This window comes from Gymnogyps californianus, chromosome 1 (assembly GCF_018139145.2).
Source record: "Gymnogyps californianus isolate 813 chromosome 1, ASM1813914v2, whole genome shotgun sequence".
Lineage (NCBI taxonomy): Eukaryota > Metazoa > Chordata > Aves > Accipitriformes > Cathartidae > Gymnogyps > Gymnogyps californianus.
The window spans coordinates 207,048,043-207,062,672 of NC_059471.1; the positions used below are offsets into that span (position 1 = coordinate 207,048,043).

General features: G+C 39.4%; 1 protein-coding gene across 2 annotated transcripts in view; it reads left to right on the top strand.

Moving 5' to 3' along the window:
• CD36 (CD36 molecule) overlaps window positions 1-14,630 on the top strand; it is a 29,353-nt gene that overhangs the window by 1,118 nt on the left and 13,605 nt on the right. Inside the window, exons 2-4 of one of the 2 annotated variants that reach the window (XM_050915237.1) lie at window positions 3,530-3,763; window positions 9,957-10,117; window positions 12,283-12,427. In XM_050915237.1, coding sequence (XP_050771194.1) covers window positions 3,644-3,763; window positions 9,957-10,117; window positions 12,283-12,427 — 426 coding nt within the window. In that variant the 5' untranslated portion in view covers window positions 3,530-3,643. Of the gene's footprint in view, window positions 1-3,526; window positions 3,764-9,956; window positions 10,118-12,282; window positions 12,428-14,630 lie in introns of both variants that reach the window. The other variant, XM_050915227.1, reaches the window with a different exon arrangement.

Consider the following 14,630-nt stretch of genomic DNA (forward strand, 5'->3'; position numbering starts at 1 on the left):
TTTTAGTTGTTGCTAAGTAGCGCTTATCCTAAGTTAAGGCTTTTTCAGTTCCCCATGCTCTGCCAGCAAGCAGGTGTGCAAGAAGCTGGGAGGGAGCACAGCCGGGGCAGCTGACCCCAACTAGCCAAAGGGGTATTCCATACCATGGAACGTCATGCCCAGTATATAAACAGGGGGGAGTTGGCCGGGAGGGGTGGATCCCTGCTCAGGCATCGGTCAGCGGGTGGTGAGCAATTGCATTGTGCATCGCTTGTCTTTTCTTGGGTGGTTTGTTTCTTTTTTTTTTTTTGTTATATACCTTTTCATTCCAATTATTATTCTTAGTTAGTAGTGTATTTTATTTTACTTTAGTTATTAAACTGTTCTTATCTCAACCCACCAGTTCTGCCTTTTTTCCCGATCCTTCTCCCCACCCCACTGGGAGAGGGGAGGGGGAAGCGGCTGCGTGGTGCTTAAAATGATACTATAGTCTCATAGACAATATCAAATTTTGTTATGGTACTTTCTATTCTGCTTAAGGTAAATAATTTTCCCTTGAATATGAATTCCCAGGCACAACTGCATTCTTATTGGAAGTTGCTACTTTAATCTTCATTTGTGTTAGATGAGAATAGCTGGTTGACTTCTATGTGAAATTGAGTGTTATGTTGTGAGTGCTCTTCATTGCAGTTGTGTAATGGATAATTTGAATAGCATAAATTGAGATATGTCTGGACTGCTATTGCATTGTGTTTGGTGGGAGAAAGGTGAATATTTTACAGTTTGCAAAAGCTTGGAATAGACACAAGTTATTAGCAGCCAGTTTCTTTCTAGCTGTTTATTGCTAGTGCTCATGAGAGATACCTAGTCTGACTAACACAAAAAAAAATCCATTGAAACAGCTTGTAGAAACTCAGATGGAAATGTATTTTGGTGGAAGGTGTATTTCTGTTGAATTTGAAAAGCTTCACTATGTAAGCCAAGAAAAAACGTCTGACAATATCTAAAAGCCCTCTTTAAACAGTTATGGAAGAGATCATTTCCATTTTAAATTTTAAAATGTGTATTTCCACACTTTTAAAAAAAAATCTGCTAGAATAGATAGCATTGGGGAAAAAATCAACTTTAAATATGTACTTGTCAGAATTTGATTTCATTGAGAATTTCTGCTTCTCCTTAGATTTGCTACAATGTGTAACAGCAATCAGATTTTTAAATCCCCGTACCACTTATCCAATATGTTGCACAGCCGTATTACAGTTCTGCTTTTGCCAGACTAAAGATCCTGATCTGAACATATCTACAAAGATATGAGAGTTGGTCCCAGTGACTTTCACTTAAAAGTTCTTCAGGCCTAATAAATTTCTAACTTGTGTTTGCTTTGAAGTTTGCCGTTAGCCACTTTATGCATCCATCCACTATATCAAAGGGCCTTTGATAACTTGGTGTTTTTATAATTCAGTCAAGTCGTCTTTCAGGTATCTTTGTGAAAAGTGCAACAAGTTGCATGAAAAGTTTGGGAAAATGGATTTTTTTCTTAATGTTACCCCTTTGATGAGTTTCTATTGCTGTTCTGTGCAAAGGCACAGAGTAACAGAGCTGGTAGGGAGGGAAGCAACTAAGTAAACCAGTGGTTCAAATAAGGTGTACCTCCTCCAACAGGAAAGCCAGGTTTACAGCTGTAAAGAGACTCTTCTCAGTCCCTAGCAAAAGTCTAAAACTTTAGCCAAATCCGGTTTCTTTCCTAGTCCCTTGCAGGTGCAGGTAAAGCAATCACAGGGTAAAGTTTTGATGTGGGAACCTCAAGGAATGACCTGGTGGATGGACTGGCTGACTTTTATAGGAAGGGTATTTTTCTGAGATTGCAAGTAGTCTTTTGGTCAATCTGCTTGCATGTATCCACGAAGAAATGATTAAAATACCAAATGAGCTCAAATGTACAGAGATAGTAATTTTTAATGGCAAGGGAGCCATAAACTGCTGCTAGCGCAATAGCAGGCAAAAAGTGGGTTTCCAATGCAGATAAAAGGAGCAGTCTGGGCTCAGGTATGGACATGATAGAACTGTGAGTTTGGTAGGACATGGGAGGACACATCATTAGCCTGCTGACCATGGTACCTTATATGTTAGTGCATGCTGTATGTGTCCTTTTTTTAATAAAAGGACTTCATAACTGCATTTACAAAAATAAAGCACATGCTATTCCTACACCTGCTTTACTATTTAGAAATCCATGAAGATTTTTTAGCCCTTTAATCCTCATGAGCAAGCTGGGAATTCAGGTTGAGTTGTTCTTCCACTCCATCTTTCTGTTTTCCTTTGCTCTCTGTGTTTTGCCTTGAATGTGTAATTAACTCTGCAACTAATATGTGCTTTAAAATTGATTTAGAGATGATCACAACATGTTAACAAACAGAAATTGGTAAGAATAAAAAGGATATGGACAATGACATCTAAAATAGAAAACAGCAGATTTTCTGTTAGCTGGAGGTCTAAAGCAAATAACAAACTTGCAAATTCTGTGGATGTGATTAATTCCTGAGCAAGAATAAATTGCAAATTAGGCAGCTCTTTGTCTCAGTTATTCATAAACAGTAACAAATAGGAAAAAGTATCACTGGGAGCTTGTGTTTTAGCATATCTCTCAGCACTGGTATCATTCAGATTTTCTTTACAACACCGTTCACTAGAGGCCAGATCTTAAGCTATGTTAGCACGTATTACCGGCAACTGTTGTTTTCCAATGGGTAATTGCAGACATTTTTTTTTCTGAGACTGAATGATCTTGAAATATAACGTGTTACATCTTTCAAACATCAAAATCTAGACTCGCTTTAAGAAGTCTGCCTTTCTGTAAGGCAATTGGGATTGATGAAACTAGGTGATGGTAAGAATGCAGCTGTAAAAGGAAAATCCAGTCATGCCTTTGTCATAAAGTTGCTGAAACAAAGTTTTATCCCTTCGGTAGTAGACTGTCGACTGACAAAGACCTGGAAAGACAGGCTTCTCGTAGGTGCCTCCCATTAGAGGCTGCTGTTCCCACCAAGGTGCTGATGGACCTTGAGGACTTCCTTACTGGCATAATGCAGAAGCAGCCTGGGTAGCTCACACTAGTGGTGTAAACTCCTGGTTTTGCCTGAAGTGGGAGCTGTGGGCATTGCAGGCTGTGATAAAAGCAGAAGGCTATAGCCTCCTCCTTTGGCACAGAGAGATTTTAGAGAAGGTGCTTGCTTCAGGAAGAGTGCCAGCTGAATAATAATTATGTCAGTTTGCCCTAATGCAACAGAGCCAAAAAAAAAAAAAAAAAAAAAAGACTAATGAAAGAACTTACTGGTCTTTTAGAGAATTGGAATAAAAAAAGATAATGATATGTAACAAGCGACTAGCTTGCCAAAAGTACATGCAACTTTTTTTTCTTTTTTTTTTGGCACCGGCTGCCACTGTCTGGCTGGTTTTGACATGTTATCTTCCTACCTGCTTCACCTCATGCACTTTGTACTTTGAACTTTGGAATGTGATTTTTTTGTTCACTGTCTCCTTATATTAGCAGCTACTCTCAGGAAGATCCGTGAGTCTGTTGGGACCAAGAAGTGAGAAAAAACCGTCAAGCCTTACAGCAAGGATATTTTTACATTGTCTGCCTGCACCCTGACCAAGGAGAGGAATGGGCTGTAACAGAAACTGTGGGCTCCTCACTGGGGCCGTCATCGGTGCTGTGCTGGCTATCTTCGGAGGAGTTCTGATACCAGTTGGAGATCACCTTATAGGCAAAGCAATAAAAAAGGTACAAATTTTTTCTTTCTTTTTCAGTCTATATGGTTTGTGGTTATTGAATAGTCATTATTTCTGAAAGTCTTGTGTTCTGTTTTTGCTTCTTTCCTTTTTTTTTCTTTATTAAACCTTGTTTTTGTAATATATGCAATCCAAACTTCCCTGGGAATAGATGCTGCAGCAATGTTTTTTAATATATTAATTATACTGCCATGTTTACTTGCTTGCTCTCTTTCATGCTTCACATGATGTGTTTTCAGTAATGTAATTTAGGAGTAAGCATTTTTTACTTTTATTTTAATTATGATTGTTTCTAGTTTCTTTATTTTTTTTCCCCCATGATGATCTACTTATTTTTCTGCATTTTTTTCTTATTTTGGTATTCACTCCGTGCATTTATATTTACGTACTGCAAATAATCTAAACAAAGTTCTGATGCAGAATCTAATCCTACACTTACATGCATTCAGCTCACATTCTGTGGCTATATGTGATCCAAGTCAATGTGCTCCACAAGACCGCACGATCTGATCATATACATCTCCTTGATTCAAGGAGTGTGAAGAGTAATTGATGTAGGGTTGTAGACCTGGAAGACTCAATTTTTTTTCTGGGTTTTTTAGAAGATTTTATGTCTTTAAAATTTAGTTTTGTCTTTAAAGAAAAATGAAAAGTTAGTTTGTTAAATCTTCGGTGAAAAAGATGTATAACTGAGGGTCTAAATCATGGAGTAATCTGGAGTGAAAGACCATGGAAGCCCTGGGGTGTCCACCATGGAGACACTGCAGCCAAGGTGGGCTCTCCTACAGTTAAAAATCTAGAAACTTTAAGGTCTTTGGCTGATGGTTAGTCCTCCTAATGATCTGCTGTGGCACTGAAGACTGTGGAGATCTTGGAGATACTTATTCAAAAGCCCTTCTGGAAGACTGCCCTTAACTCAACAGCTATTGAAGTCAATTGAAGAGGTGGATACATGAACTGTCACGAAATGTTGAACTGTCTTTTGAGGCCCTGCCTAGATTCTAGCATTGCTTTCTTAAAAATTTGAAAAAAATGGCTTCTACATATGTCGTGGTTTAACCCCAGTCAGCAACTCAGCACCACGCAGCCGCTTCCCCCTCCCCCCTCCCAGTGGGGTGAGGAGGAGGAAAAAAAGTAAAACTCGTGGGTTGAGATAAGAACAGTTTAATAACTAAAGTAAAATATAATACTAACAATAGTAATAATGAAATATAATAATAATAATTTTAATGAAAAGGAATATAACAAAAAAAGGAAGGGGGGGGAAGAAAAAAAACCCAGTCATGCACAAAGCAATTGCTCACCACCCGCTGACCCATGCCCAGTTAGTTCCCGAGCCGCGATCCGTGCCTCCTGGCCAACTCCCCCCTGTTTATATACTGCAAATTTAGGGATCGAACCCGTGACCTTTTGCGTTATTAGCACCACACTCTAACCAGCTGAGCTAACCACTGGACATGACTTTCCATGGTATGGAATCCCCCTTTGGCTAGTTGGGGTCAGCTGCCCCGGCTCTGCTCCCTCCCAGCTCCTTGCACACCTGCTTGCCGGCAGAGCATGGGGAACTGAAAAGTCCTTGGCTTAGGATAAGCGCTACTTAGCAACAACTAAAACATCAGCGTGTTATCAACATCATTCTCACACTAAATAGAAACACAGCACTGTACCAGCTACTAAGAAGAGAGTTAACGCTGTCCCAGCCAAAACCAGGACAACATAACACTTTAATTTTGTTAGCAAATGCAGTGAAAACCTAACTGTAGAGGAATTTTCCAATTCTTATTGTATTTTTCATGAAATTTTCAAATTTATAGAGAATAAACCAATAATTTTTACTAGATAAAGTCTCACTCACCTTGCAACATTTTACAAGAAATCATACTCTCTATATTTGCAAATAATTTTAATTGGTTGACCTATTGAGGAAATGGCAGGCTTTCTAGAAATCACATAGTTTTAAAAATTAAATATTTACTTGAGTTAATCCAGTGTTGTCTTATGCCATTAAGTATTTTCAAAGCAAATTACACATAGTAGCAACGTTATGTGTTCATCTGTTTACTTATAATAATGAACCAGTTATACAGCGTGGTTTGCAAATGTCTACATATTAAATTATACCTGCATGACTTCTTAGTCATAAAGTATTAGACAGAGTAATTTTTTCCTCAACTTCTTTATAATTTTCTGCATTGTGATTGCGTTTCAGATGCTTGTACCTATTTCAAGGCAGCTTGTTTGATGTATACAAAAAGGAAAATTTGTACCAGTATTCATACAAAACATAAAAGAGTAAATTTGTAGAGGATTTATTTATTTAAGTAAATGGATACTTTTTTTCCTAAGCACAAGTCATACTAGATTATTTTCTTTCTATTTAGCATGCTGACTATTCAGTGAGACCATGAGACTCTTAAGACAATTCCTTTTCAGAAAAGATATGCCAAGGTACAACAGCTAAAATGTGTGATCAGTTCAGCAGATGCTCAAGAGGGACTTGAATCTAAACAATTCTGATTTACCTGTGTTGATGAAAGGGCTCATAAGAAAAATAAATATTTGTTATTCCCTGCAGTTATATTTAAGATAAATATAGAGCTGACTGCAAAGGAAACAGGTCTGCTGAGCAGAACATACTGAAAATACATTTTTTTCTGAAATCTTTCACTTTTGGAAATGTCATTTTTTAAGGAAGTGCTTGATAGAAACAGATCAGTTTCAATGACAATTTTATTTGGCATTTCTCAAGAATAGAGACTCTTGGACAGGAAAAAACCTAATGAGTGAGATGTTCTCTCAGATATGGCCTGTAAGCATTTATATTTCCGTTTGGGCTCATATGAAGCAAAGCCTGAACTGAGGTCCTCACCCACTGGGAAACAAATGACAAAATGCCATATTTTTAATGAAAGGGGAAAACTGTTTCAGATATCACCATTATAAGCAAAACCATGTCTTAAATTCTGCACAATCCAAAGCTTGAAAAAAGCCCCCTAGTTGTTCCTCTTGAAAATTTTTTTTTTATTCCTTTTCATTACTATTATTATTATTATTATTATTATTATTATTAATTAGTATAACATTTTACTTTAGTTATTAAACTGTTCTTATCTCAACCCACAAGTTTTACCTTTTTTTTCCCCCGGTCCTCCTCCCCATCCCACTGGGAGGGGGGAGGGGGAAGCAGCTGCGTGGTGCTTAGCTGCTGGCTGGGGTTAAACCACGACAGTGACAGAGAATCATACACATCTCCTTTGTAGGAGAAATATTATTAACAATAATGGCTGTATGCCACCGAAAATAATGGTCTTACTCCCTTCCTCCCCCTCCCTCTTTTGTCCTGCTGCTTCCTTTGTTTTAACTCTGGTTCTCATCTGATCTTTCCCCCTACCCACACCCCCAAGCCAAGTGTCTCACTGGTAGAAAGGTAACCCAGAAAAAAAAAAGGAAAATATTCTTCCTCCAGTCTGGCAGGCAGAAACAGCTCCCTGAGGAATGAGAGCTGGCACAAAGGAAGGGGAGGACGCATGGACCCGGTAGCGGGGGCGGCAGGAGCCGGCTTGCCCCTTTGGCTGCAGCATTGTCAGGTTGGATCAGCTGTCTCCCTGAAGCATCCCCCAAGAGTGTCCATGGTGGCATTAGCACAGAGTAAATGGTGGGCTGCAAATCCACACAGTAACTCATTGTGACCTGGCTGTCCCATGTACTCAGGTCCCAGGGACGTCTTCGTACAATGCCTAAAGTAATTTTTCTCTGTCGGCATTTCCTAAGGGTACAATATGGACATAGTAGTTATTCTTGCATGAAAAATAAAGGAGAGCCACCCCACCACTTCAGGTGGACAGCAAATTTGTTCTAAATTGATAAGAAAGTACATAGTATAGTAAAGTGCAGTAAGGGGCAGTACAGAAAGTACATGAAAAGGCTCATCACATAGCCTACAGTCTCAGTTTACATGGAAAGTTGTCCTGGTTGAACTAAAAAGCTGGTATAAAGTCCATCACACTCCTAGCTTTCCCTGCAGTAGCAGAGAGAGGATTAGAGGCAAAGATCCACCCTTTGGAAAAAATAAGATCATTTACATGGAGAAAGCTGTTAGGAAGCATGTTCCTTATATTCTTCCAAGTCAACACAAAGTCATAAGATGTGATCATTGCAAAATAAACATTTTTCAAAGTGCCCAAAATGTCTAAAGCTGGAGGGAGGTTGGGGACTATTTCTGTGCCTCTCCAGGATGGGAGGAGAGATCGTATGGCTCAGGCACTCTCAGCAAACTCTGCAGTGGCAGAGGGGTGGTTAGCATATCATTCTGTGCTTTTATAACCCCTAGCAAAAGGTTATAAGGGGAGGGGGGAATGGATGGAGGGGAAAACTGCTTTTAAGAATTAAGTAACACTACTTTAAAATCTATTGTCACAAGGTTGAAACTTCCCTGTTCACCTCTGTGCCTGTGTGTTGTTGACTTCTAGAGAGATTAGTTTGTCCTCTTGACCATATAGCTGCCAAGAATCCTTAACCATTTCCCTACCCCAGTTGCACAGAGGCAGGAGGTCAAATCCTGGCATCTGTCCCCGTCCCAGGACCCTGCTGAGTACAGATCACAGACAGACTCTGAGCATACTGAGTTGCACCTTTCTTTATGTCAGCCTGCTTCTCCCAGATCCTTTGAGCAATTCCCTGTGGAAACTGAAAAGGTGATTTCCAAATCATGTAAGCTTTTCTGTCTTCATCAAGGAGATGGTCTGCCCCATGCTGGATCACAGCCATGACAGAGTCTTTGGCCTCCTGAGGTTTGCAAAACAAGGCTGAAGAGAATTTTAGCTGTTGGGTCTGAGTGCAAGACCTCAAGATGATAACACATTTGCTGAGGCAAGGTTTCCTTCCCCTCTCACACAAATGCACATAAATTATAGCAGATATTGAAACAGCAAGCCCAGTGCTTTACGCCACCAGCAAGGCATTTGCAACTCAACCATAAAAACAGGCTTTCCCCCGACAAAGCCCTGCCTGTGTTATGAGTTCTCCAAGACATGGTATTAATTTCAAACTGCAGTGGTTCTTAATTGGTAGTATCCTTTTTTTTGATGATGCTTGCTAAGAAAACTCTAGAGACAGAAACTTAATCTAGAAAGAAAATCTAGCAACTTGTAATTCAAAATGTCTTTCTCGCTATCTGGAGGGATTCCAGCCTTTTAATTCCTGGGACTCTATGAGCTGTGCAAATTAACTAATTAATATTGCAACACTCTAATAAAAAAACATTTTATATGTTGGAGCCAGGCAGCCTAGATTTTTCTTCTTATTGAAAAAACTTCTCTGAATTTTTACCACCAAGGGGAAAAACTACATTATCCCAGGGCTTTGGGAAAATCATATAGAAAGAGGCCTGATTTAGACCAGGCAAAGCAGCCAATCCCCTGACAATACAGGAAACATACCTTCAAACTCTCCTTCTCACTATCCAGTCCCAAGGACTGAATAGTCATCTACTATATTATAGCTGAGTGAGACATAAAGCTGTTGGTTACTCTAGAGTGGTTCCTGATGTCCTATCTTGTCCTTATAGCCATGTTTTGCCCTCATTCCCTAGACCTGGGAAACTTTTCTAACAAAATGTTATCAAAACCAGAGAGATTTCTTAGAAAGTCTCAGTTTTGATGACAAAAGTTTTCTGACAAAAAACCAGTCCTACAAGAACACTGTTTGCTTTCTCTGGGTGCAGAATTACTTAGTGCCTGAGTAATGCTCGGAGATAACTCTCGTTTCCTCCCCTGGGCTATTTGCAAATGTATGAAAAGTAGTTTACGGATTCTAAAAACTGCTAGGTATCATTCAGTTATTCAAAGATTTTCCTTTTACAAATAATCAGTGGATTTGGCAAGTATTTGGGAACTAAGGCAATGCCCAGCCACAGGAGTAGGAAAGTTTTGCTACTGGCTACAGTAGCAATTATATCAGCTTTGTGGTCACCTGTTTTAGGGGGACTCACTTTTGCTCTCACTGAGCAGGAATGTCAGGCTGCCTTCAAATGGTGGCCAAAAATGTGTGCTGTATGCCTCATACTGATGATAAAATAGCTTTTTTTTCCTGTTTGTTTGGGAATCTTCTACAATCATCTGGAAAGTAAATGCAGCTTGTCACTCATTTTTTGTGGTTAATTTTAGCTTTGATTTTTGTCCTTTTAGGAAGCTGTCATTTCAAATGGTACCATTGCTTTTGAAAATTGGCTTGTACCAGGAAGTTCAGTTTATAGGCAATTTTGGGTTTTCCATGTGCAAAATCCTTCAGAAGTATTAGATCAAGGAGCACAACCAAAACTTGAACAAAGAGGACCTTACACATACAGGTAAGCAAAGCCCCCTGAATATGTGACATGTCATATCAGAAGTTTTGTTAAAGTCAGAGAAAGTTCTGCTGAGTTAAAATTTGTTTTTGAAATTCCAGCGTCATATTTTTGTCAGACTTGACAAAAATGCCTAAATTGCAGCTACATACAGCAATCACAAACGCTTTCTGTATTGGGTCTGACATTGGGAAAATGCATATGGAAATAGGTAATTGGGTGTGAAGCTGTTTGCTCTTGTGAAAAAGGATTGCTCATTAGCAAGGTGTTTGCCACAACAACACACAGGCACGGTTGCATTTGTTGCTGTTCAGTTTTTGCCAACTTTTTACATAGAAGAAAATATGCCAGATGCCCTAAAACCAAGAGCTTATCTTATCACCCGTGTATCACTAATATTTATTTTAATAATACGTTTTGTTTCTTTGTTCCTCTATGATTTATTTTTAATCTATAGCTTTTCCTTTTTCAATTTTTCCTCTGAAAAGCATTCCTTTATCTGAATGTACTAACTAGGGCCTAGATGCAGCAGTCCATCCCCATTCAGGGAAGCTTTTAATCATTCACTTAATTTTAAATGTGATGTTGACATAGGACTAGTTGATGCTTCCTGAGTCATTAAGCCCAATACCCAGCTATCACTGGCACCCTTGTTATGAAATTGCTTTCCTAAAATGATATTTCTTTCTTGATATCTTTGGGGATGTATATTATATTTGCAAGATGGTTTTGCATTGCAGCATCTACAGCTGAGGTGCTTTGATGCCTAAAAGATTATTTATTTCTCATTAGAAACAGACAACTCTGTTCATAGAGTACCTGGGAAGACATAGGAAATGGTTACACAGGAATCAGGAAACTAACCAGTTAAGAAATACTGCAGAAGGTGAATTCCTGCCAAACAGGAATGTTTTACTCTGGTAGTGGTGATGATGGTGCCTTTTTTCTCAGGGACAAATCTCTGCCAGAAGCCTGGATGAGACTATGTAAGAAATGGTGGCTATAGCTCTTCTCACTGCTGCGGTCATGCTCACCTGGGATATTGGGTCTACCTGAATCACTGTGACACTGAGTCTCTCTCTCTCTAATCTCCCTTTAAGTATTTAATTATTTATTACAAAGTTGAACAACTGGCCTTGAAAATGCAACTGTCCCTCCGATTCTGTTGGGAAACCTTGTTTTAGGTCTTTTGTTTCCAGTTAGAAGTCATATTAATTAGAAAAAAAATCTCCCAAATTTCAGCTAAGTGCTCTACACATTAGGCTATTAATTAAAATGGCATGCATACAAATCAGTCTTGAGAAGCCAAGATCCAGCTGCTTTTGGGGTAAGGCCCACCTGCACTGGCTACATCTATACCATGGGGAAATGCTCTCTGAACCTTTTGGTCCCCCCACGCCCAGGCTGGAAGATCCGATGGAGTACTTTGAAGATTGCTTCTGGGATGGAGCTGGCACAAAGGTTGTAGACCCACAGCATACACTAAGTCATATGATGCCTGCTGGATGCTGCCCCCGCAGAGGGGTCAGCAAGAGGACGGGGACTTGAAGAGTTGAGCTAAAGCTAGAACTGCAGCAGCTCAGAGATTTGTGCCTTAGTGATCTGCTGACAGAACATGCTTGCGAGGCTTATGAGAAACTCAGTGGAGCTGAAAGACTGTTTATAAATCTCCGTATGCATATGAAATGTTATCAAAGTGACTCCCATTATAGATTTAACCTGTAATCTGTTTTGTTGCAACACAGGCCTATCAAATAAAAACTTAAGAGTGTTTATTAACCATTCTGAGTCATCCTCTTCTAATTACATGGAACCATGAGAAACCTTAGACAAAAATGTGACAAAATATAATTAATTTAAAACAAAAAGATACAAGGTCCATTATTGAAACAAAAATTAAAAAAAATTTGTTTTCATTTTAGTATCAAGAAAAAAGTTCCGTTAGACACTAAGGAAATATTTCCAAAAGAAATAAATTTGACAGAAAATGGAATTTTTACATATATTCACATGAAAAGTTCAGAATCCTTTCAGTGGTTATAACATGTTCAACATTCGTCTACAACAATGTTCATCAACTTTTCAAAAAACTTCAGTTAGGCATGGTTATATGTTGTCTCGAAAATCAAATGTTAAAAATATTCTATGTTTTTATTTTGTATTTCAAGGGTGCGATATTTACCCAAGGAAAATATCATGGAAAATTCTAATGGCACAATATCCTACATGTTGCCTAACGTTGCTCGTTTTGAACCTGATATGTCTGTTGGGACAGAAAATGATACCATCACGTGCCTCAACCTTGCTGTTGTTGTAAGTAAAGAAACAAAACCATAATGTCCACATTCAAATGTTGAGATACTGGAGGAAATAGGGGAGAAGTTAGCATTAGTAATGCTGAAACTGCCACAAGATAGGTTTCCTCTCTAAGAACTCAGATGACCTGAGTGTCAGCTACACTGAGGATAGCTGTATTACTGTCTTTAAAAAAAACAAACAACAAATTCTGAGGACATATTGCATATATATATAAAGGTTTCCTTATATTCCCAGGGTAATCTTAATGGTAAATGAAAATTGACTTGTTCCTGTCAATGGAAGCAAAGTCATCAGTTTGGATGGGATGTATCAAAAAGCATCCTCCTAGTCAATTTTAGTGTGGGAATGGATCAAGAGTTTGTGGATGGATTCCCTTTCTGTGTGAGGTACAGCATGAATGGTACAAGATGGATTTGCCATACTCTTTCCATAATATCTTCAGTCCTGCTTTGCGGGGGCAGCTGTATTAAATCCCATGCTCAGTGTATGCATGGCCTCGCTGCCCAGGCTGCTTGCTCCCCATGGTGCCCCTCAGCACCACTGCAATGGCATCCCCTGAGCTCTCCTGTCCTAATGAGACCTTAGTCCCTCAAAGAAAAGCACAGGGGTCCCCACCTAGAGTAGTACTAGAGCCTTTTCAGTCCAGATGTTTTTGTGTTGTCACAGGCTGAGAATGTTTGCCCTTGACTGACGTTCACAGTTTTCATATTTATATTCAGCCCTGGTTGTGTTGCCTGATTGTCTTGCACTAACTCTGTGGTGTCTGCGTGTCAGTGTTCAGGATCACTGTGAGAGGGTGGGTGCTAGGGGCAGAGTGAAGAGATGCTTGGTGTTAACACAATATAGAATCATAGAATGAGTCACAGAATCATGGAAGAGCCCATGTTGGAAGGGACCTCAAATGATCATCTGATCCAATCTTTTCTGAGAAAGGGAGCCTAGATGAGATTTTCTAGCACCCTGTCCGATTGCACCTTGAAAACCTCCAGTGATGGTGGCTCTACATTTCAGTGATTGACTGTTCTCACTGTAAAAAATTTCTTTCTTCTATCAAGATGAAACCTTTTCTGGTACAACTTGTACCTGTTGCCCCTTGTCTTCTCCATGTTGCTCCTTGTGAAGAAAGAGCATCCATCCTCTTTGTAGCCACCGTTTAAGTGCTGGAATATTGTGATGAGGTCCCCCTGAGCTTTCTTTTCTCTAGCGAGAAAAGACCTAATAGATAAAGGTAAATGACCTTACTCAGACCAGATATATTCTGCCTGTGTCCTAATTTAGGCCAGCATCTCTTGAAAGGTGTTCTTGTTTCCTATGCTCAGAGTCCTTCATGTCACAGTATTAACTAACTGCTCAGCTCCCACACTTTGGACCACATAGCTCTCTATGGTTCTAAGCATAGGCTCATGCCTGGAAGCAGCCATGTCAGGGGAGATGGGAACAGAGGCTCCATTTTGCTGTTCAGAAACAAACTGGTGTAAGCCCAAATTCCCAGAGAGGCTCTGACTATCTCGTTTGACAGCACTGACTTCGATCCAGTAGAGCCCACCTTTTATATCATAACCTTGTCATCAAAATACTCACAAGGGAATTCAGAGAGATGTTTTTCACACTTTCTTAACCCTGAGGAGATTGAACCCACATCTCCTCTGTCTCATAATCTTGTCATGTCCATGCTTTCTGCTTACTCTGCATTCAAGTTCAGACAAAAGTAAAAGATTCATGGGGTTGAGGGGGAAGAAAAGAGAGCAAAAGAGACTTCCATTGCTATCCCCATAGCACTAAGTACAAACAGATGGCCCACTAATGGGCCTAGGCTGAGCACTTGCTCTAAGAGAATGACTTGTTTTTACACAGATTTACTTATCAAAATTGTTACAATTTCCTGCTTCACCAGACAGGCCAACATAGATCATTTCTGTTTGTTTTCCACAAGGTATTCATTGCCTTTAGGGACTTGACTTTGTGTTTATGCCTCTGGGAACGTTCATTACAATTACTGCTGGTAAATCTACATTATTCTTCATTGAATTAGGAAACGTTATCCATTATTTAGAATTAAAGCTGTTCAGAAAGAAGGACTTGTTTGTTGCAAATATGTATTCTTTCTAAGTAAAGAAATAATGGAGATTCAGCACTTGGTCAGTTTTATGCAGGATACAGTTGTATTGCTGCTAGTGTAACAGCAAATCTAAACCAC